Here is a 23,557-nt window from a genome sequence, read left to right as displayed (position 1 = left end):
GCACGTGTGAGTCCCTGACTGACTGCAATGGTATACATAATAAATAACCTTTTGTAGGTAATATATGTGCTTACAAAGGTATCTGTTGGTATGTTTCAATATAATTATATAATCATAAACTAAGAACTACTGTGGTCAATCCTGTTGCAGTTAATGGCAGTGACCCATGGTGGCTTCCTCTGCTCACAGATGGTAATAAAATGTTTTTGTGCTATGAATAGAAAGAAAAATAAGGGGAAAATGTATATTTTTTAATTAAAATGTTTTGTAGTAATCTTAAAATTACAAATGATAAACCTATAGAACATATGTGTTCTATTTCCCCCCCCCCCTTAATTTTATTTTTGTTTACACTTGCTCTCATTTTACAGCTATTTGGCTTTTGTTTTAGTCATCTAAGAAATGTGTGTGCCTTTTTGTTTAATTTCATATGTATCCACTGTCTGCACTTTATTAAAACAATTAAGGGCCTGGAGAAAAGCTTAAATCCAACACAATTACATTAGGCAGCTCTGAACTTTAATTAGTTAGTGCAAAGGATAATGGAATTTTCTCTAAGCAGTTGTGCTGCTTTGATATGTTTGGATTATTGCTTTGAAATTTGATGCTGGTGTATACATTCTAAACGTCTCTGATGTTATGGTTGTTTATGAATGTGTCTCAGTCGCAAATAGAAAAACCATGTGAAATGATTTCTTTATTCTGTTTTACCCCTTGTTGCTGTCTTCAGCACTGCATTTGACATTTCGATTCTCAAGCTGATAGACATCATGAACCATCACCTCATTCTATTTACGAACAGGGCTGTCACATTCTGTTCTCTCCTTGCCTTTTCCATTTTCATGTCTCTTCTTCTTTTCGCACCTTCCTAACAGTCTGCCGTCCACTAACTTCCCTTGTTATCAAGGCTAACCAAGCTTATTTCCACATCATCAAGGTTTTGATCGAAAATAACTTGTAATGTGTACACCATGTCCAATTTATTACTTAGCGCGGGCTTCAGTTCAAACAGGCCATTTCTTTTTCAGTCTTGAGGCTTGTTTTATGCGGAATGAATGCATAAAATAATCTTAAAATGGACTTTCTGCTTTTAATAAGCTAATTGACTTCATGAGTTATGTCATAAAGAGGGGCTTCTTAAGGGGTAGTATATACTGTACCTATATCTTAACTAAGACTTTTGTTTTAAGTATAAATATTTTCTTTATTAATACAAAGCACTAATGGATTATTGTTTTTTTAACCATACTTACTTACCCCTCATAATCAGAAGGCATTGTTTAAACAGACATAATAAGCCTGCTCTCTTCCTAAGATTTAATCTGCATCTTAGACTTAAAGTGATACTGAAATTACATTAGGGGGCACATTTACTTAGCTCGAGTAAAGGAATAGAAGAAAAAATACTTTGAATTTCGAATGTTTTTTTTGGCTACTTCGAACATCGAATTGGCTACTTAGACCTTTGACTACGACTTTGAATCGAACAATTTGAACTAAAAATCGATAGTTGAAGTACTGTCTCTTTAAAAAAAACTTCGACCAAGTACTTCACCACCTAAAACCTGCCGAACATCAATGTTAGCCTATGGGGAAGGTCCCCATAGGCTTCCTAACAATTTTCTGGTCAAAGGAAAATCGTTCGATCGATGGATTAAAATCTTTCGAATCGTTCGATCGTAGCAAATGCGGTAAATCCTTCGACTTCGATATTCGAAGTCAAAGGATTTTACTTCGACGGTCGAATATCGAGGGTTAAGTAACCCTCGATATTCGACCCTAAGTAAATGTACCCCTAAAAGTTACTTATAGGTCATGCTGATGTTTTTTTTTGCGGAGGTTTGTTTTTGTAAGTAATTGTTAGTTGGAGTTCCTAAACCTGACTGTTTTGCCAACCTGTAGTAAATAGTAAATCACAGGGAGTCAGATAGTCAGGTAATGTAAAAGCATTGGGCAAATACTTTATGGCAAAATTATAAAAAGTATGCAAAGTGAATTTTATGGTAGATGTAAAAAAAGGTTCAATTTCTGGTGTCAGTATCTCCCGTCACCCAAAAAAAATTATTCAAAATCCAAGCAAAATGAACTTTAATTACACTATATAAATTATTTGAATCTTGTTTCCTTCATTCTGGGAATTCATAATTATAGCAAGCAGGCAGGAGTCATTTTGTGGATGCTGTTATTAAGACAAGCCTTGTATCATCTCAGAATCTTGTTTGTGCATCAGAATGAGGGACCTGATGTCCATCCCCATGCCCTGGTTACACAATTAAATGGTAAAGAGAATGGGGGAATGTGGGGAGAGCAGTGACATCTAGGAAGTGCTGAATGGAAAGTGATTGTCTGCCCATGGCATAGAGGAGTGGCAGACAATATATGATTGACAGCTGAGATGTTTAATTGAGCTTACAACAGCTATGAATGCTTTAATAAAAATAGAAATTGGATTTCATGTTTAATTTGAAAAGGACTTTTATTATACAGATTTTTGTAGCTGGGTGACAGGTCCACTTTAAGAAAACAGGAGTGTATTATTTAGAGGTTCCAACTGGGATTGCCACCTTTTTTAAAATTCTTTACTTGCTGGTGGGGGTCGGGGACGTCAAAAGGGACGGGGCTGCGCCACAGTCGCTAAAAGAAGCAAAAGAAAAGCTACGTTCCAGGGGATCGGGGGCAGGCCGAGGGCTCTTTTTAATCGTATTACAAATTTACCGGCAGCTACATTGCCGGTAAATTTGTAATACCGGCCCCAGCCTTGGCAGGTATTTTACCGGCTAGGCCGGTAAAATACCGGCCGGGTGTCAACCCTAACTGGGAAGAGTAAATTGATCAACTGGCTTCTCCTCTCCTCTCTGAAGAACCAGGAGGGAGAACAAGAACATCCTTTACTTTTCATTGTGATTGTGTAGTAGAAAAAAACATATACATTTCTTAATTAAAATTGTATTCAAAACAAGCCCTGTTCATAGAACTCATGTTAAATTAGTTGGGCAACTGCCAGGATTCCTGCTGTCTTTCTGGTTGACAAAGAGCCAGGTGTAGTCCAAAAATGTTGGGCTCTGTAATATCCCCTTAATTTCACATAAAGGCCAATTTATGTAAGTGAGATTAGTGCTGTCCAGTTTGGGAGTTTCTTTTAATGTCAGCTAGATTGTGGCCAGTGAGGTGCATGTACCTTTCCAATCTTAAAGAGGTTGTACTATGCCCAGCCTGCTATGCATGCATGATATGGTTGTTTTCTTGCAAAGTGATAGGGTTGCCTTTTCCCATGCTTTCGTACACAACCAAATTTTGCATGAGCTGTTAAATGGTTGGGCACGAAACAGTACAGAGGAATACTACATTATATTATCATTCTTTTAATACACTTTAATTTTTTGGTGTTACTATTCCTTTAATGTTGGTTTATAGCCATACTCTATTAAAGGAACAGTAACACCAAAACATTGGTGTTTAATAGTAATGAAAATGTAGTGTTGCATTGCACTGGTAAAGCTGTAGCCATGAATGCAGCCATTTAAGCTGGAAAAAAAGGCACAGGTTGCACAGCAGATAATAGATAAGCTCTGCAGTATACAAAGTGATTCTTCAGAATTTATCTGTTATCTATTGTGTATTCTGTGCTTGAATGGCTGCCCCCATGGCTACACAGTAGCTTGTTTATATAAACATATATATAATAAGTTTTCTGAAGCAAACACATCAGCTTTACCTATGCAATTATATTGTCATTATCTGAAACCACTTTCCTTTTTTGGAGTTACTGTTCCTTCAAGGACCATGTAGCAGCAATGGTACAAGCACACCGTAATAAGTTAATGTATTGTCTGTTTATATTTCTTGACTGTGATTATTATCTACTACCTATAAGTGTTTCACTGATGCTAACATATATTATATTCTGCTATTGTTTGGTGTGTCCTTTTCAGGCCATTTCTCTGGTTGGGATTATTAAACTGTACACCCAGGTCATATTTTTTAGGAAATTCTTAAGCTTTAAACGTTCTTATCTGGAACAGAATAGTTCAGAATTTTATTTTGAACAGACTGGCTAAATATTCGTACATGTATGGTTTTGATCAGCCAATATCTGATACAATTGCAGACAATAATCTACAATTTGCATCACTGTTAAAAGCCTTAGGCACATGTACGAGTATGTATAAGCAAGACAGGACAACGATGGGTTAAATGGGAGAACAATACATTCAGTTTTGACTTTTTTGGAATATTCACTTGGTGTCAAGGAACTGATAAGAGTGAGAGTGGGTTTCAACTGTAATGGCTAAAATGTATAAACAGATATATTACTGTATTATACTGATGTAATGTAATCTTCAGGCAGAAACATTTGAGGGCAAATTACTGATTTATTTCTCTGTATATGTCATTACTATGAACTAAATCAACAGCATCTCTCTGCTCCAACCCACACATTTTGATTTTAGTTCTTTGAGAAGCAGGAAAAAGCATTTTTTTTCTAAAGTTTTATGACCGAGTTAGTCCTAAGGCTCCTTTCATGCCAACAAACACAACATGATTTCATTATGCCCTCAGCATTAATGCAATGTATTATATCCATTAGAGCAGAACTTAAACAACGAATTGTAAAAATCAAATGGGGTAATATAATACAAGGCACACAGTTTGCATCAAGTCTAACCCAAAGCAACCAATTGGATGTTTGCTTGACTGTAAATTTAAAATAAATAGTAGCAGTTATTCATACTTTTTTATTCTAATAGCACTATTTGATTATCTGTAAAATTTGCATGTTTGTATTGTTTCTTCTTCTTAAAGGGGAAGGAAAGCTGCAGAGGCATTTTATTGCCAATAGATTAGCTGCATTAATGCAAGCTAGAATGCTATATTTATTCTGTAGAATGTTTTACCATAACTGAGTAAAAAGCTCTAGAAGCTCTTTAGGATAGCAGCTGCCATATTAACTTGGCGTGACATCACTTCCTGCCTGAGTCTCTCTCTGCTCACTCATAGCTCTGGGCTCAGATTACAGCAGAGAAGGGAGGGGGCAAGAGGAGCAAACTGAGCATGCTCACGCTCGGGGCAAGGAGGTTTAAGATGAAGGCAGGAAGTCTGATACAGAAGCCCATGTGTACACAATAGAAGGAAAGAAATGCAGTGTTTCTTTTGACAGAGGACTCAGAACAGCATTACTTTGAGGGTTTACTGGTATATTTAGGTGGACCTTTCTGATAAGACTTTCTTAGTTTTAACCTTCCCCTTTAAAGCAAGTTCCCAGTACTTTGATAGATTGTTGTAGAAATATATTCTTTTCATCCTTACTTCGTTCTTAAAGTGTATTAAATGTGGAAAATAGTATCCATTTCTTCTCTCTGTTTATAATGTATTTGGGGGCTAAAGTTTTACTGTCACATATTTTTATAGGGAATGTCATATGATATTTTCTATATATGCGGTATAGCGACAGTGTGACTGGTCTGGCATTAAAATGTACAAGAAAGTGTACATTTAAACTGTATGGTATGGGCTGCAGGGGATGCTTAGTTGAGATAGGGATGATATTTCCTTCTCAGTCAGGTGCAGGAGTGTAACTACAGAGGAAGCAGGGGAGCCCAGAAGGTATAGGGGCCCCATAAGGCCCTAATTCATATAGAAGTTAATTAAATATTGGTAAAACAGGTCAAACTCTAGACATCTTGGGGGCCTGAAAAATAATTTGCTATGGGGCCCATTAATATCTAGTTACACCACTGGTCAGGTGATTAGGTGGCACCAGAGAGATGAGCTGCCTGTAGAGGTAAAATGAGTGTGGGCTAATACCTGGGAGTTCTGGCTGTTCCCTGTGTATGAGAAACCAAGTGTCCTTTGGTGCCTGAGCTTGATAGAGAGAGTGTTAAGGGGCCTGTGTCTGTGTTTGAAGAAAGGCCTTCTTCTGGGAATGTGCAGCAGTGAAGCTGATGTGGAAGCAGGCTGTGTGGTCTGACTGATAAAGAGAAGTTATCTCTAAACTAGAGAACAAGGTTCTAACCCTTGTGGTGGTTCAGTGTCTGGAAGAGGCCATGGGGTAGTCAGGAAGACTATATTCTCAGCTGAGTGTTATATAGTTTTGATGCCATATGAAGATATGCACCTTGTTGAGGTGTTTTTCAGTCACAAAATATAAATTTCTATATTTCGAAATTTCTTATATTTCTAATAGTGAACTGGAGACAGTATGGACAGTTTTCTGCCAGCATGTGCTTTTAGCTCAAAGCAGAACATTGATAGCAGCATGGAAAAATTGAGTTGCTAGCAGTTCAGGCAGTTGAATACTTCAAGGAGACCTGTTATCTTGGGGAGAAGAAAGGGTATGATAACCCTCCAACTTGCAGTGCAGCAGTAAAGAGAGGTTGAAGCTTATTAGAGTACAATTCGTAAGGCTGGGGGCACTTGGGAAAGTAAGAAATTGACTAGCCTCATGTCAAGTTCAAAAATGTTATGTATATAAAAAAAATAATGAACAAGTATACATATTGACGCTAGTAATATTGTAAGTACCCCCACCTTGGACATGGTTGTAATTTCAGGGTTCAATCAATAACTGCAAAAAACTTGCACCAAGCAATCAAACACTATCGCTGTTGTTAACATCGAGTGCAGAACAAAAATCACGCCAATAAGCATCTAATAACTGCACTTTGCACACTGCACTGTGGCCATAAATGAGACTAACTCATTCTGAACCCCTTAAATGAATGTTACAGTAATGATTTATATAATGCAAAATGACAGAAATGACATTGAAGAACTACTGTGTATAGTAACAGTGGTGTTTAATATTACCCACTTCTTTGTTGTGTCTTGGCTTAATAAATTTTTTATATTTACATTGTAAAATTTCCAAATATTAATTATATTTTTTTTATATTATTATAGGTCAGCAATAGAGTACTTACCTGCCTTTTTCATTCTGTTTTTTTATAAGGTTATCCAAAGTGAAAGTGCCAAAATGAAGAAATAAAATGGTGCCATTTTTTAACTTCCATCCACTGACTTTGGGAAGAAGATAATTTTCTACACCATGGCAGTAAATATGTCATATTTAGGTGGAACTTTGAATGGTCACAACCAGATTTTTATAAAAGTGATGCTATAATCAGTTGTTTTTGAAAATATTTCTACTACCACCCCCTTCCCCCCTTTTTTTCTCCCTCCCCTTATTTTTATGATTTTAAGGTGGGCATGGCCAAACCTTTCTTCAGCCTACAGAAGTTTCTAAGGCGGGCCCAGTTTTTTCTCTTCTTTCTCACTGTTGCTTATCTAATGGCTGGAAGCTTGCTGCTTTTACAGAGATCTTATTTGGTCATCCAGCAAAGTAACCGAGGAAGTGCAGGTAATCAGGGTTCATCAGCTGACAGTTTTGGCGATCAGCATCTTGATCATAGGATGGTTCAGAACACATACTGGAGTCCAAAAGGATTGGCTGATGTAAAATTAAACACTAAACACTTACACACTCAAAGACATGGAGTAATAGATCAGCCACTTTGGTTGATTTCACGCAACTCAGAGCTAAGGCAACTAAGGAGAAGATGGTTTCACAATTTTGTAAAAGATCAGGATCCTTCTCTTGGCACACCATCCAAAGTATTGAAGCACACACTGGTCAACAAAGGTATTGTATTTCTTTTCTATTTTAAAGGGGATATGAATAAAAAATTGTATGCAGACATTCAGAATGGTCCTGTAACCACTTTGAGATATTTAAGATGTTACCGATGATATTAGACTGCTAATACAAGCCCAAAAGCTCTCTTTGATGATGAGTGTCAGCGACCCTAACTTTCTATGCACTTTCCGTATTTGTTTAACATTATGGTTGGTAACTCTCAGTTGAGTTAAAAACCTGGTATTAGCAGTCTAAAAATTGGGGTTTTCGTTCTCCTTTAAGTCTTTCCTTCAAGACATAAAAATTGTAGTGTAAAATAATGTATATACCTTTTTTTCTTAGGCAAAAATTTGATTAAATGCTGTGTGCTATACATAGAGCAAATGAATTATAATTTTAAACCTTTATTCCATATTTATCTTTTTTTTTCAGTTTATCAAGGATTTTTAATTTGTCATCATAAGAAGAGCTTTCACTGTTGTTGACAAACAAAATATTACAAGATAAAAATAAATGATGTTACATAATTTTTTACTGGTTTGGAAAAGGATGGACTGGGTTAATAATCTGGGGATAATACAGTTTTAACCATTGCAAATTAATGGCCATGCATTAGGAAATCATTTGGTGAAGAGGATTTTAAAAAAATATTCTGTTGCAATGGGTATTGTAACAGTGTGTGAAAAAAAATCAACTTACATTTAAATGACAAAAGTAATTTATGGCCTGTCCAGGCTATAAAATACCAGCCAGGTGGCATCCATACATAGGGCTAAATTTGTATCTAATCATTCTTATCTTATTCCCATTTTCATCTTACTCCCATCTTACAAATTTAAATTTAGTTGGTGGGCCCATGGCACCTGTAAGACACCATCTTACATTGTTCCCATTCAACACTACCAAAAGTATATTGGAACATTTCATGGTGGGAACAGGCAGGGACGCATTTATTAAGGAGGCCCCTCCAAATGGAATTACTTTTAAAGACTTTAATATTGAACACATTTTTCCAACTGTGCAACAGGGAGAGGAGTGGAGCAGGCAAGAAACCCATTGCACCTGATATACTGCAGATGCTAAAAGTGCTTTAAAAATGGTTTACCTAGCTCACACGTGCTTACTTTAAAGTGAGATATAGTGATGAGCGAAATTTTTCAGTAGGCATGGATTCATGCTGAAATTCTGCACTTCGCCATCTGCAAAGTTTTTCATGAAAGTGTGGCAAAAATCTGCTGCAACAAAAAAGTTGCCATGACAAAATTGTCACTGAGACAAAAAAGTCGCCATAAGAAAAAATGTCCATTGACTTGCATTTGGACAGAAAAGTCGCTGAGACAAAAAAGTTGTCAAGACAAAAAAGCTGCCTATTGGCTTTAATGCATTTGGAGTGAGAAATAATTGCCATGCATATAAAGAATTGTTGCACGTAAAAATATTTTGACACCTATTGAATTCAGTGCATTTCAATGCACAGGGCTGGATTTAGATTGTGTGCCCCTAGGCCCACTGCCATTCATTGTCCCCTCCCCTCCATTCGTACACATGTGCAAATTTTCATCTGCCTTCCCCTGCCTTCTGCCGGCTAAAATGAAAATCGCCTGGGGGCAGGTACTCGGAGTGCTTCGTTTTCCGAACTCACCCGAAGTTTCCTCGTGAGGCAATTATGGGCGAATTCGGAAAACGAAACACTCAGAGTGCCTGCCCCCAGGTGATTTTCATTTTAGCCAGCGGAAAGCAGGGAAAGGCAGATCGGGGAGATTAGTCGCCGTGAAGAAGAGGAGATTTGTCACCTGGCGACTAATCTCCCCGAATCTGTCCGTGTGGCCAGACCCTAACTGTTGTCGCTTGTTAAGACTGCATTTTAAGACACCCTGTATGTTTGAGTTTGTTTGATGTTTGTTTTTAATTCCCTCTGCCACGTGAGTAGCGCTTAATAGATGAGTGGTTTTAATATATCACAGACTATTTTTGTCTTCTTAGTTATCCACGTAAAGTGATACTGACATTAAAAAATTATTATTCAAAGTATTAATTTAAATCAAAAGTTACCTATAGGTCATTTTGGTCATTTTTCACTGATATGGCTGCTTTTGTAAGTAATTTTTACTTGAAGTTCTTAAGCCTGACTGTTTTGTCAACCTGACTGTCCCTTCTCAACATGTCAGTTAGAGTTTATAATTCTAACAGACTGCTGAAGCTCAAATATGGCAGCCCCCTCAAAGAGGAACATGGGGGATCAGATGGGTAATGTAAAATAATCTACATATAGTTTTATGACAAAATTATAGATAGTATGCAAAGACAATATTATGATAGATGTAAAAAAGGGGTTTCATTTCTGGTGTCAGTATCTATTTAGGTCTCAGTCAAGTCTTCAAGATGTTTACATTTAATCAATGCATTATCATAAGGTTTGGTCTACCTTTATTGTTCACATATTGCCTATACATTACAGTAGTTGGAATTTGCAAAAGCTGATGGTAAACCCCCATAGGGCTCTTTATTTATAGGCAGGGGTGCAATTTTTAGAATAAAAATTATGCCCTTTAGAGCCCATGCACAAATCACTTGCACAAAAAAATCACAATCACATGGTGTAGAGTTCACTGTTCACAAGTACTCTAAAGTATAGAGCTCTGGAGAGCTTTGTGGTCTGGTACTTTTTTTTTTTTTGCAAGGCATGAATGAAAGTGTTTTTTAAAGATGTGATTTTTAATTAAGCACTCAGTTAACATTCGATTGTGCTTAGGGCCATGAGCTCAAAGGATGACCCAGTTCCTCCGAGATTTTGATAATGGGCTGGTTGTTGAGGATTGTACTGCAGGTGTTACAATGTTAAAGACTGCTCAAGCTGCTGACATTAGCTGCTGAATAATTATATGGGCATCAAAGTCTTATTTAATGATGTCTAAACTGTTTCTTTTGCACATACAAGTCAAATCAGATTAACAATTCATCTAAATCTTCACATATCAGGGATGTTATGGTCATTAACTAACGCCATCACTCTAGAACGAGCCAAAGCTCTGTGTGGAAAGAATTGCTAGAATAGAATTAGGATCATTCTGTGATGTTCTAGAAGTCTCAAACAAAAGGCCAATTACTTGGAGGTTTGGAGTAAACAGTGCTTTCCTTTAGACATCATGGTACTGTAAAAGGTTAATTGATTAAGTTTATATATTCAAGTATGGGACCTATTATTCAGAATGCTTGGAACCTGGAGTTTCTGGATAAAGGATAATTTCCGTAATTTGGATCTCCATACCTTTAGACAATTAAAAATTATTGACAACATTAAATAAACCTGCAATAAGGATTAATTACAGTTTATCATAGTTGCAGAATAATAAAGCAGATGCTAGTGTTTTATTATTACCAATAAAAAGGAAATTATTTTGAAAAATTACAATAATTTAATAAACTTATCCCCTTAAAAAATAATTCCAAATCCTTTTCTATGATGTTAGTTGAGCAAAATTAACTTTAATTACACTATATAAATTATTTAAATGTATATATTCATGGACACTGTTATTAAGGCAAGTTGTGTTTCACCCCAAAATCTTGTGCATGCACCAGAATTGGGGACCTAATGCCCATGCACAGTGCCTTACACAATTATAGAACATTGGAGGGGGGAATGTGAGGAGGGCAGTGATATCTAGGAAGTGCTGAATGTAAAGTGAAAGTAATTGTCTGCCCTGCGGAGAGGCAGGCAATATATGATTGACAGCTCAGATATTTAAACACCTTTATAAAAGGTATGGATGTTTTAATGAAAAAAATGTATTTGGGTTTCATATTTAATTTGCCAAGTACTTTCATTATACAGCTTTTTAATGTGTGGGTGACAGGTCCACTGTAAAATAGAGTCTATGGGGCAGATTCACTAAGTGCCAAATTTGCGATATCGTCCACTTCACTCACATCACAACACTTTGCCAGGCGTAAATTTGCCAGGATAACGCTAATTCACTAAAATCTGAAGTTGCGTCCAGGGCGGCGAACACTGGCGAAGTTGCCCTAGCGTTGGCTAATTTGCATACGGCGGGAAGTTAAAGTTGAATGGACGTATATGTTGCAGCAAATACATTACACTACACAAGCCCGGGAAACCTTAAAAAAATAAAATAAAGTTGTTATATTGCCCTACACATGATCTCAGTGTATAGTTTATGTGCCATATGTTAGGAAATATAGGGGGGAGTCCGGGTACCCAGAAAAAAATTATGATCTTTTGCAGCCTATCACCCTGAAAATGAAAAGTCGCCAGCATTTTTGATACTTCGAAAAATCTAACTATTTTTTGAGGAAGTCCTATCTACTCTATTGCGCTTCGCCTGAGGTGGCAAAGGCAAGTCTGGCGCAAGAGGTAACGTTCAGTAAAATCCACATCTTAGTGAATTTGCATAGTTACGTCCCTTCGCCAGAGCGCAACTTCGCCAGGTGTAAGGAAGCAAATTACCGCTGGAGTCTATCTGCTTCGCTAGTGAAGTTACGCCTGCACCCGTTAGTAAATCGCCAGAGTTACAAAATGATGTCGCGCTGGCGAATTTTCGCTAACGTTACGTCACTTCGCCCTTTAGTAAATCTGCCCCTATGGGAGATGGCCTTCCCGAAATTCAGAGCTTTCTGGATAATAAGTTTCCCTATAAAGGATTTCATACCTGTATCTGCAACCTTGTTTAGAGGAGGTTGGCCAAATACTGAACTGCAGAAGCTTATATATCTGAAAACCACCGCATTATAGGGAAAGAAAATGTAAAAAGATTAAATTCTATTCCACAGGGCATTAGTGGTCACAGAATGATCTGAGGAGCATACTTGTTCTGGATGCTGGGTTAACCATAAAGTGTCATATTCTAATTGACTCTAATTTGCAGGGATCATTTATCAGGGAAAGTTCTTTGTAACTGTATTTCAAGAAGGATAAAACATTTAAAGAAACAATATTAAAAATAATAAGCGATGTAAGTGTTTCTTTAAAAATTGGTGCGGTGAGCTCTTTATGATAAGATTTCTTTGTCAAATAACTGTAATTTAAAGATCCTGCAACTATGTTATTGAAAAAGTATTATGACCATTATTATTTTTATAACTCACATTAGATGAAAGAGTGAGGAAAAAAAGGATTTTGATCTGACAGTTGTTTAAACAGTTTTAGGGTAAAAAAAAAATCAATTTTCTTTGATATACACAATACAGAATCAGTTGCCAACTTTGAGCCACTTGATTGAATAACTAAAAGGGATTGCAAAGCTTGTATCCCTTTTATATCCATTTAAGCATCATTTATTATTTTAAAGCAGCCCTGCTATGGTCCATTTGATATATTTGTTGAAGTGACATTTATGCAATATCCAATTTGTTAAAGTGGCATCTGAATGCTCTGTTAGTCACATTGCTGGAAGAAATATCTGTTTTTCATGGGAACTGATTCTGTAGCCATATTATGAAATATGATAAATATAATATAGCGTCAATGCTTTTTCGAACACTAGTTTTGTGGTGTCATTCAAGATAATCTTTACTTGCTCCAGCTTAATTGATAGGTTTGATTAACATGGTTCACTGTCACTACTTCTGTGCGTGCATGGTGGATTCTATTTCCTGGTGCACAGTTATTTCTTTTTCTTTTCTGGCACAACAAAAACGCTTTTACCTGTGTTGTTTTATGGCAGGGATTTCAGATATACTCACAGGATTAGAGCCATTGTCCAATATAGGATTAAATACCCTTTATCAGTCTATCTGCTGCTTGGAGTGCCTGTAGCTGTCTTAGGGAAGAGATACACGTGAAGAATCGGGGATATAAGTCGCCCAGCGACAAATTGCCTCTTCTTCAGGCGACTATTCTCCCTGCAATGCATCCCGCTGGCTAGAATCTAAATTGCCAGCAGGATGGCACTCGGATCGGTTTGTTTTCCCGAAGTCGCTCAAGGTTTCCGCGTGAGGCAACTTCGGAAAACAAAGCGATCAGAGTGCCACCTTGCTGGCAATTTAGATTCTAGCCCACGGGAAAGCAGTTCGGTGAGATTAGTTGCCCGAAGAAGAGGCGATTTGTCACCGGGCGACTAAATGTCCCCAAATCTTCATGTCTCTCATACATCTTCATGTATGTCTCTCAATGAGAGAAAAGAGATGAAAGCTAATTGAGGCTATGTAAACACATACATAAAAATACACTAAATAAACAAAAAATAGCAAAGTCAAAGGAGTAACTATAGAGGAAGCAGACCCCGGGGGACCCGGACCACAGGTTCAATTCCTCTGTAGTTACCCTAGTTTTGAAACTCTTAGCACCCACTAGAAACTGTCAGCAGCAGACATTCAAGTATGAGTGGGCAGGGAGGCATCTAGGTAGCAGAGCGAGCCAGGCCCCTCAGAAGATTTCTTTTGCAAATCGGACCCAGATTATGTTATGCAGCTGAACAAAGCACTTTGATTATACAGGTATAGGATCCCTTATCCGGAAACCCGATATCCAGAAAGCTCCGAATTATGGAATGGCTGTCTCCCATAGACTCCATTTTATCCAAAAAATCCAAATTTTTTTCTCTGTAATAATAAAACAGTAGCTTGTACTTGATCCAAACTAAGATATAATTAATCCTTATTGGAAGCAAAACCAGCCTATTGGGTTTATTTAATGTTTACATGAATTTCTAGTAGACTTAAGGCATGACGACCCAAATTACGGAAAGATCCATTATCCGGAAAACCCCAGGTCCCGAGCATTCTGGATAACAGGTCCCATACCTGTATTATTAATAAATGGGATTTTGGGGGTGTAATAAAAGTAAGCTGGATACTTGGTCTGAGTAACCAAGCCAATTCCCTCTGTTTGATTTCTTGGATTGAAGGCCAAAGACTGAAGATTGCAGCTTTTACCTTGTACTAAAGCTTCACCAATACCTGCAGTAATGACAGCAGATAGTAATAGACAATTCTGTAAAGTGGCTGTACCAGAAATCATTTCAAAGCAATTATCAATTTAGGGGCATTAACAGGCAGTGCCATGTGGAACTTTAGAGAACATTTTGGTCAAGTTTTTAAGAGCGTACCCCACTTTAAACTTTTTAAAATGCACCATTGTGAAAACATACAGTTGAAAGCACAAATTTGGGCACCCCTTGTCAAATTAGATCTTGAATAAATTTGAAGAGATTCAATGGAAGAGAAGGAAACCAAAATGCATGCTCAAGTGTTTCTCCTCCAAAAATCCACTTTGTGTGCCCGCAACAGGGCCGATACAATCACTCCTGCTGCTGGCACATCAAAAATCTGTTAGGAGCATAAGGGCAGCGGATTCTATGCCTGTGCTTTTCTGCATTCCAAGAATCCGCAACATATGGCACTAGCCTTACATTGTATATGTCGACATGGGGTATCTGTATGTGTTGTTGCTGTCACTTTTCTGTTGGGTGTTGGATAACAAAAGGCTCATGTAAATTTACTGTAAGGGAGGTTTTATAAAAACATGAAAACAAGAAAATACTGTAAGTTTGATATTAGTCTAATAGAATATATTTTTGGAAGTTACCTTATAGACTATAAACTGATGCGCTTGGTTTAGAAAGCGTAGCCTTGTTATTGAAATCTGCAAATGAGTAAAACATTTGATCAGGCAATTACATCGATATACAGAAGATTTTGGTAAAGCTACTAATACTATTCCACATTGTAGACAGTGCATTAATCAGAGCTATTATTATAAAGGTTAAAAGGGAAATCACAGGAGCACTTGAAGCAACAGCGAAAGACAGGGTAGTTACTGTAAGGGCAAGAAATAGTAAGAAAATAATATTTTCCTAATTTACTTTTTTGTATTTGAGAATGTGCTTTTTCCCAGCCATAGAAGACAGATGCTGTTATAGTTATTCAAACATTTGATACTGGCAGTTATCCAGTTTTCATCGTTGAGGTCAATAAATAATTATATCTCTAACTTTGAATAAATGAGCAACCAGCTTTGCTTTTAACCTCTTTTCTATTACATTACCTGCAGTGGTGGACAGGGGGACCTGGACTGTGGGGTCTGCTGTATAAAAATGCCCCTCCCCAGGGAGGTGGGGGGCTGGACACTGTGTAGTTACACCACCTATAAGCTACCAAAAAAAATGCTCATCTTGGTTCTCATTCACTAAGCACTTAGGTTTTGTAATAGAAGGCACTAAGTTTGCCCAGGAGAGTAGTAACCCATAGCTACCAATCAGCAGGGAGTATTTGCTGGTCACCTGTTTAAAAGCAAACATCTTATTGGTTGCTATGGGTTTAACGCTCCTGGGCAAACTTAGAGCCTTTTATTACATATGGAGGTATGTCTTGGCCCTTACTGTGTTCTGCATCTAGTGTATCATATATAATTCCGGCACAAGGTTTAGAGCACAGTGAGCACAAAGCCTGGTCCTTACTGACTGCCATAGGCCAGGTAGTAAGGACAGGTTACTGGACTCCTGGGCATTCTGCACCCAGCAGTGCTCCCAAACTTCCATAATATGCAAGTCAGAGGGTGGAAGGAGGTGCCTCCTCTAGACTACCCCCATACATAAAATGCTGCTAAGTGCTGGCTCTGTATTGATGGGATTGCATAGGTTGTTGTGCTACTTTTTTCATCTGTGGTTGTTTTTGCACCCTGCCCTGCACTTATTTAAATTAGGTTGCTTTGAAACTATAGCAATAAAATCCTGACAACATTTTTTAATGCAACTATTTAAGTAGACTTGAGAGATGGTAAAGTAAATATTGTGAAGTTAACAGGTATAGGATCCGTTATCCGGGAAAACCTGTTATACAGTAAGGTTGTCTCCCATAGATTCCATTTTATCCAAATAATCCAAATTTGTAAAAATGATTTCCTATTTCTCTGTAATAATAAAACAGTAGCTTGTACGTGATCCCAACTAAGATATAATTACTCCTTATTGGGAGCAAAACCAGCCTATTCGGTTTATTAAACGTTTAAATGATTTTCTAGTGGACTTAAGTTATGAATATCCAAATTATGGAAAGATCCATTATCCAGAAAACCTCAGGTCCCGAGTATTCTGGATAAAAGGTCCCATACCTGTACTAAAGTTAGGGTGATCTTTGATAAATGGACCACTGGATACCAAAATACAAAGGTTATCTCCTAACATTTTAGCATAAATAGATCATTTTCAAATGCACCCAAATATATATGATTCACTACAATATAATAAGCATTGTGTCGCCAGCAGCATAACAATTGTGTGCCTGGCTTTTTTTTTTTATATACACAGACAAGACCATGTTCATTAATGGAAGTAATTGAAGTCAGAGTTTGGGATGCAATATATTATTTATATAATCATATAACATAATCGGCAATGTTTATAACTGATGGTATTACTAAACCCAGCTATCAAGAGTGTATTTTACAAGTTATTTTTGGATTTGGATTTTTTTTTTAAAATGCATTTACTTTTTATTAAATACCTAGGAACATATGTTGGATGCTTTGTTGATAACGCAGAGAAAAGGACTCTCAAAGCTACAGTGTTCTTTGATCTTCGGAAAATGACTGTAAGCCACTGCCAGGATGCCTGTGCGGAAAGGTAAAGAGCCTTTAGAATGAATTTAACTTTTTCTCATCAGTTCAGATTTAATTTTTTAAGTTGATTTCTGGGGAACTTTTTTACAGTTTGACTCTGTAAGTCTCTATAGAGTGACTCTGTAAATGACAGTAAGTTATTTTAATCAGTTTGCTCATATCTCAGTGCAAGTAATGGATTGTCTACAGAATTCCTATTTTATACAAGACTTAGCTTATATGGGACTCTGTACAGGTATGCGACCTGGTCTCCAGAATGCTCGTGACCTGGGGTTTTCTGAATAATGTATCTATCCGTAATTTTAATCTTCATAATTTAAGTCTACTAGAAAATCGAGTAAACATGAAATTAACCCAATAGGCTGGTTTTGCATTCTGGATAACAGATCCCATACCTGTACTGTTTTATTTTTACAGAGAAAAAGGAACTTATTTTTAAAAATCTGGATTATTTGAACAAAAGTGAGTCTTTGGGAGATGGCCATTCCTTAATATGGAGCTTTCTGGATAACAGGTTTCTGGATAACGAATCCCTTACGGCACCATTAGGGGAAAATGTAATAAAAGTCTCTCAAAGAGAATTAACATTTGCACAAATAACAATTGTGGAGTGATTTATCAAGGCTTGAATTAGAATTAGATCTTTTTTGGTAAAATCTTTTTTGTTTTTGAGTTTGTAAACTCACAAATTAGAGTTTTGTAAGCCTAGAAACTCAAAAATATACCTACTTATTTTTTACTTTATGATTTTTACATAAATAAGCAAGCATTTTTTTTTTTTTTAACAATTCTTTATTTATCCATCAATGTATGAAAGCAGTTACATATCTGGTATCAGAAACATTACCATGTAATTACAATAAAGATGTTACACTTTCAAGCAGTAATGTGAATAAAGCAGTAGAAGACAAAGGTATGAAAGTTTTACGTATCCGACAGTAGAAGCGTCATCATGCAATTACAATAAGGACATTTCACTTTCAAGCATCAATGTGAATAAAGCAATACAAAAGGAAACAGAAAGAAAAAAAAAGGAAAACAAAGAAAAAGAAAACCTTTAAACATAATAAAAGGATAGCAGTCTTGGTGTTTGTTGTCCATTTTCTATAAGCCTTTGATTTGTTTATTTTATCGTGTTATGTAGTTTCAATAAATCTTAATCATGAAATGGTAAGAAATGCTCGCAATCTTATGTATTTATCGGTCTCCGTATGAGTATCACGGTGGATTCACCACTGGTTCCCACTCAATCCACATATCCCACACTTTATGAAATTTCTCCGGACAGCCTCGTCTCATGTAAGTAAGTTTATATAAAGGAATGGATCTCTCAACCAGACGTTCCCAATCGGTAAGTGTTGGGCCACATGGAGATTTCCACTTCATGGCTATTGCCTTCTTGGCATACACACACAATATGGATAGCAGAGTCCTATGTGCCCTCATAGGAACCTGTTCTTCTAACCTATGCAGTAGCAATACCTGGGGATCCCTCCAGAGCGGAATACCAATCCTATCCTGTATCTGACGTAGAATTGACTCCCAATATTGTTGTATTCTGGGGCAGTCCCATACCATATGAAAGAAACCCGCTGGTGAATGGGAACACCTGGGACACCCCGGGTATACATTTGGGTGTAACCTATGTAACCTCTGAGGGGTAAGATAAACACGATGTAAGTAATTTAACTGCGTCATTCTATCTTTAGTGCTTATTATACCCTCAAACAGCCCCTCTAAAACCTCTTCCCACGTTTCAGTTGTTAAGTCGGGGATATCCTGCTGCCATTTTACTATCAATTTGGTTAGGGTCGAGCTGCACTTTTGTATCAGTTGTTTATAAAAGCAGGATAAAGGTTTGTTCAACTCCTCGTTATGTACCCCCTGATCTATAATGTTTGGAGTGGTCTCAATAAATTGGCCCTTAAATTGAGCGGTCACAGCATGTCGGATCTGTAGAAACCTAAAAAACATGTTATTGGGTAAGGAGAATTTGTCCTTCAGTTCCTGAAAAGTTAACAGTTTGCCTTCAACTATTACGTCTGCTATATATTTGATACCATGTCGGGCCCATATCTGTGGGTCTGGGATCTGCTTAAAATGGGCCAATTGAGGATTACACCATAGAGGGGCAAACTTTGAGCAATGATGGTCTGCCATTGGGTAATATTGTAGCGCTGAGTTCCAAACTGTAACCGTGGTTCTCATCAGGGGAGTTACCTTATTGGAGTAATTAGTGCCCCTATAGAGTAAATTCCTAAGTTCTTCATAGGACCCAACAACCTGAGCTTCTAAAGTAACCGCTGCATTCCGCAGGGGGGTAATGGCCCATTGTCTTGCCACCACCAACTGAGCAGCCACATAATACAAAAAGGGATTCGGAGCCGCCAGTCCCCCTTGAGTAGTAGGGAGTTGCAGTGTGGTAAAAGCTAGTCTTGGGGAGGCCTTGTTCCAAAAAATGGAGATCAATAAGGATTTTAGCTTAGTAAAAATAGGTTTCTGTATCAGTACGGGCGTTTGTCTGAAAATATATGTTAATTTAGGAAGTATCACCATTTTAACCAAATTAACTCTACCTATCAAAGATAGTGGCAGCTTTTCCCACAGGTCTCGTTTTTTCTCCACAAGTTTTAGGAGTGGTTGCATATTCAGCTCACAATATTGCGATAAATTCGCACTGATCCACACCCCCAAGTATTTAAATTTGTCGACCCCACTTAAGTCCCATTGTCTGTGTTGCAGAATTGGCTGGACGCACGTCGATGGGAAACAAAACTGATTTTGCCCAATTAATTTTTAGACCCGAATAAGCAGTGTGTTTGTCAATAATCTGTAAAGCGTAGGTGAGGGCCCGGTGAGAATTCGGCAAGTACAATAATGTATCATCGGCATACATGGAGATAGTCTCCCTCAGGGCCCCCAGTTTTAAACCTCCTACCCCTGGTGAATCTCTGACCCGGCACGCCAAAGGCTCCATTGCGAGAGCAAATAGCAAGGGTGAAAGGGGGCAACCTTGCCTAGTGCCCCTGTTTATTGGGAGTGACTTGGATATGTTAATATTAGTTCTAATCCTAGCCACGGGATTAAAGTATAATGCCCGTACCCAGTCAATGTAGGCACGGCGTATCCCTACTCTTTCAAGAGTGGCCCACAGGTATTCCCACTCCACCGAATCGAACGCCTTCTCGTTATCCAGGGAAGCTATCACTCTGGTACCCGAGTTTTCATGTTGAATTGCAATATTTGTAAACAACCGTCTGATATTTATGTCGGTAGAGCGACCGGGCATAAATCCAGTTTGGTCTGGAGAGATAACTTCCGAAAGATGAGGTGCCAATCGCATTGCCAACACCTTTGCCAATATTTTGGCATCGGTGTTGATCAATGATATAGGTCTATAGGATGAGCATTCTAAGGGGTCCTTGCCGGGCTTGGGGATCAAGACCATTAATGTTTCCCTCATGGAGTCAGGGAGGGCTTCACCGCGCTTTACAGCATTATACAGCTGCATCAAAAAAGGGGCTATGGATTTGACATGCTGTTTATACCAATCTATTGGTAGGCCATCTGTCCCAGGAGTTTTGCCAGCAGGAAAGGCTGCAATGGCCCCTTCAACCTCCGATTGCGTAATGTCAGCTTCCAAAGCTGAGGCCCTTTGGGCATCAAGCATTGGTAGATCTGTTTCACCAAGGTATTGTTTAATCTCCTCCGGAGAGGCGCCCAGTTTTGAAGTATATAGTTCAGTATAATAGCCCAGAAATCTACGATTTATCTCCTCCGGGGAAGACACTATCCCTCCCTGTTGCAATTTTATTGCCGGAATAGCTGTAGAGGTTGTATCGTCTCGCGACAGAATCGCCAACATTCTCCCATTTTTGTCCCCAGATTCAAAAATGCTGGCTCTTTGGTAAAGCATGCATTTTTTGGTAAGTTCCAACTGTGCTAGCTTGAGAGCACATTGGCTATCCTGCCATTGTTTATGGGTGAGGTCATCAGGTTGGGCAATATAGGCAGCTTCCTTATCCAGGGCCTGTTGGGTTTTTGGTCTATATCAGCCTGCGCCATAGTCGTTATTGCTTTAATATTACTGATGAACTCACCTCTAATATATGCCTTGAAGGCATCCCAGGTTGTGGCTAGAGGGGTACCCTCATTGTTCAGGGCTAAAAAGGTCTGGATACTGTTGTGTATTGTTACATTGAGTTGTTCGTGTTTGGCCCAGTACGGACTCAGTCTCCATAGCCTATCTGCCGGGGTAAGTGATGTCGACAGGGACAGTAGAATTGGAGAATGATCCGATATACCTCTAGTAAGTATATCAATGTTCGTAACCCATTTATTCACCTCTACCGAACCCAAGGCCACATCAATGCGGGACATATTATTGTACCCTGGGGAATAACAGGTATACTGTCTACCAGTAGGATTCCGGACCCTCCACAGATCAACCAAGTTAAGCACAGAAACCCAATTTTTAAAGGCTGGGGAACTAGTCCTGGGAGGGTGGAGTTTGTCTAACTCCGAATTGGCTATTGCATTAAAATCTCCCAACAGAAGAAGGGGCACGTCTGGAAATGCCAAGATCTTCCCTGTCAGCTCTGCAAAAAACTCTTCAGTGGGAGGGGGTGGAGCATAAATATTGGCTAACAAAATAGACTTCCCCTGCAGAGCCCCATGGACAAATATATATCTCCCATAGCTATCCGTAATCAGCTTTTCTATAGTAAAGGAACAGCTCTTATTCACTAAAATGGATACTCCTCTGGAGTAGTTGGAGTAATGGGAGTGGTACCTGGCACCCAACCAGGGCTTCTTTAATGACAGCACCCTATCTCTCAATAAATGAGTCTCTTGTAGGAGAATGATCTGGGGTTTGTACTTTCGGATAAAATCAAACACCAGCCTCCTTTTTATTGGATCCCCCAAACCCCGTACATTCCACGACATAATTTTAACCTGCGCCATAGTTAACCCTGTCTAGATAGTGTGAGATAATATTGGACCTCGTACTGGAAAGGACATGATGCACCGTTACCCAATTAACCTTGCGGACACTGTATGGAGCACCTTGACAATAGCTATCACAATTAGAAAAAAAATAACATTCCCAACCAACCCTTTCCCACCCCACCCACTCCCTCAGAACATTTAGAGTGAGTTTTCTCCCAAAAAGCATAACCATAACAAAAAACTTGCACTTAGGGGTTAGTGGTCACCTGGAGTCGCACATAGGACGTCCTCGAACGTGGGGAAATTGTGTGAATGACTGTCCTGCATACAAACTGAAAAAAAAAAAAAACGACCCAGCTCCAAGCATCCGAGTCAAGTACTGAGTAGTGAGATAGTCACTGTATAGTAGAAATGAGTCAAAAAACAGTGCCCTCATTTGTATGTTCACCGTCCCACGTTTTTCCCGTTTTTGACTTCTGTTGCTCACATCCATCTCCCGATAGGTAGGTGTCCTTTGAAATATCGTTCCCGCCGTCGGTATCCTCTTCTGGAGCATCAAGGTTCCCGTCTCGGTGAGCCGCACGGTCTGTGTTCCAGCCAGGCAATAACCTCTTCGGGAGTTGCAAAAAAGAAAGTCTTTCCATTATCAGTAACACGTAGTTTTGCCGGGAAAAAACATAGCATAATGTATTTGTTTGTATCTCAGTTGTTTTTTGGCCTCAGTAAATTTGGCCCTTTGCTTCCGCACCTCAGTGGAAAAGTCAGGGTATATCGAGATTCGAGTATTTTCAAAGTGTATTTCACCCGCTTTCCTAGCAGCCTGTAGTACTGCATCCCTGTCTCGATAGTTTAGCAGACGCGCAATAATTGGGCGTGGCGGGGTCCCCGGTGGTGGTGCTTTACCCGGTACCCTGTGCGCTCTCTCCACAGTAAACGCTGGCGAAAATGTTGTCTGGCGGAAGGTATCGCACAGCCACTGCTCAATAAACTTTTCAGTATTTCTTCCTTCAGCTCTTTCCGGGAGACCTAATATCCTAATATTATTCCGCCGGAGGCGGTTCTCCAAATCATCCGCCTTATTTTCAAGCTGTAGTAATAGCCTTTCAGTGGTGGCAACCCGGCCTGGCAATGGGTTTGTAAGATCCTCAAGTTCACCAACCCTTCTTTCAGCCTCCCCAGTTCTCTCCCTTAATTTCTGCACGTCATGTTTTAAGATTGCAAAGTCCATTTTTATTTCATCAATCTTCCCCACCAGTGTAGTGTGGTTGGAGGTTATAGCATGCAGGACTTCAGTTAATGTAGGTTCTGGGAGTGGGGGAGGGGTTCCTGGCCCAGGCGCAGGAGCGGTGGAACAATCCATGCCTGACCCCATAGCATCGTGCCCTGGTGCCTGATCA

The 23,557-nt window shown here is 38.7% G+C and overlaps 1 protein-coding gene across 3 annotated transcripts in view; it reads left to right on the top strand.

Annotated features, from left to right (window-relative positions):
- wscd1.S (WSC domain containing 1 S homeolog) overlaps positions 1-23,557 on the top strand; it is a 102,580-nt gene that overhangs the window by 32,418 nt on the left and 46,605 nt on the right. For 2 of the 3 annotated variants that reach the window (XM_018249141.2, XM_041583704.1), the window contains 2 exons: positions 6,950-7,639; positions 17,100-17,214. In XM_018249141.2, the coding sequence (XP_018104630.1) occupies positions 7,207-7,639; positions 17,100-17,214 (548 nt within the window). In that variant the 5' untranslated portion in view covers positions 6,950-7,206. Of the gene's footprint in view, positions 1-6,949; positions 7,640-17,099; positions 17,215-23,557 lie in introns of those variants that run through there. The other variant, XM_041583705.1, reaches the window with a different exon arrangement.

Source organism: Xenopus laevis, chromosome 2S (assembly GCF_017654675.1).
Source record: "Xenopus laevis strain J_2021 chromosome 2S, Xenopus_laevis_v10.1, whole genome shotgun sequence".
Taxonomy (NCBI): Eukaryota; Metazoa; Chordata; class Amphibia; order Anura; family Pipidae; genus Xenopus; species Xenopus laevis.
This window is presented reverse-complemented; position numbering and strand designations above follow the sequence as displayed.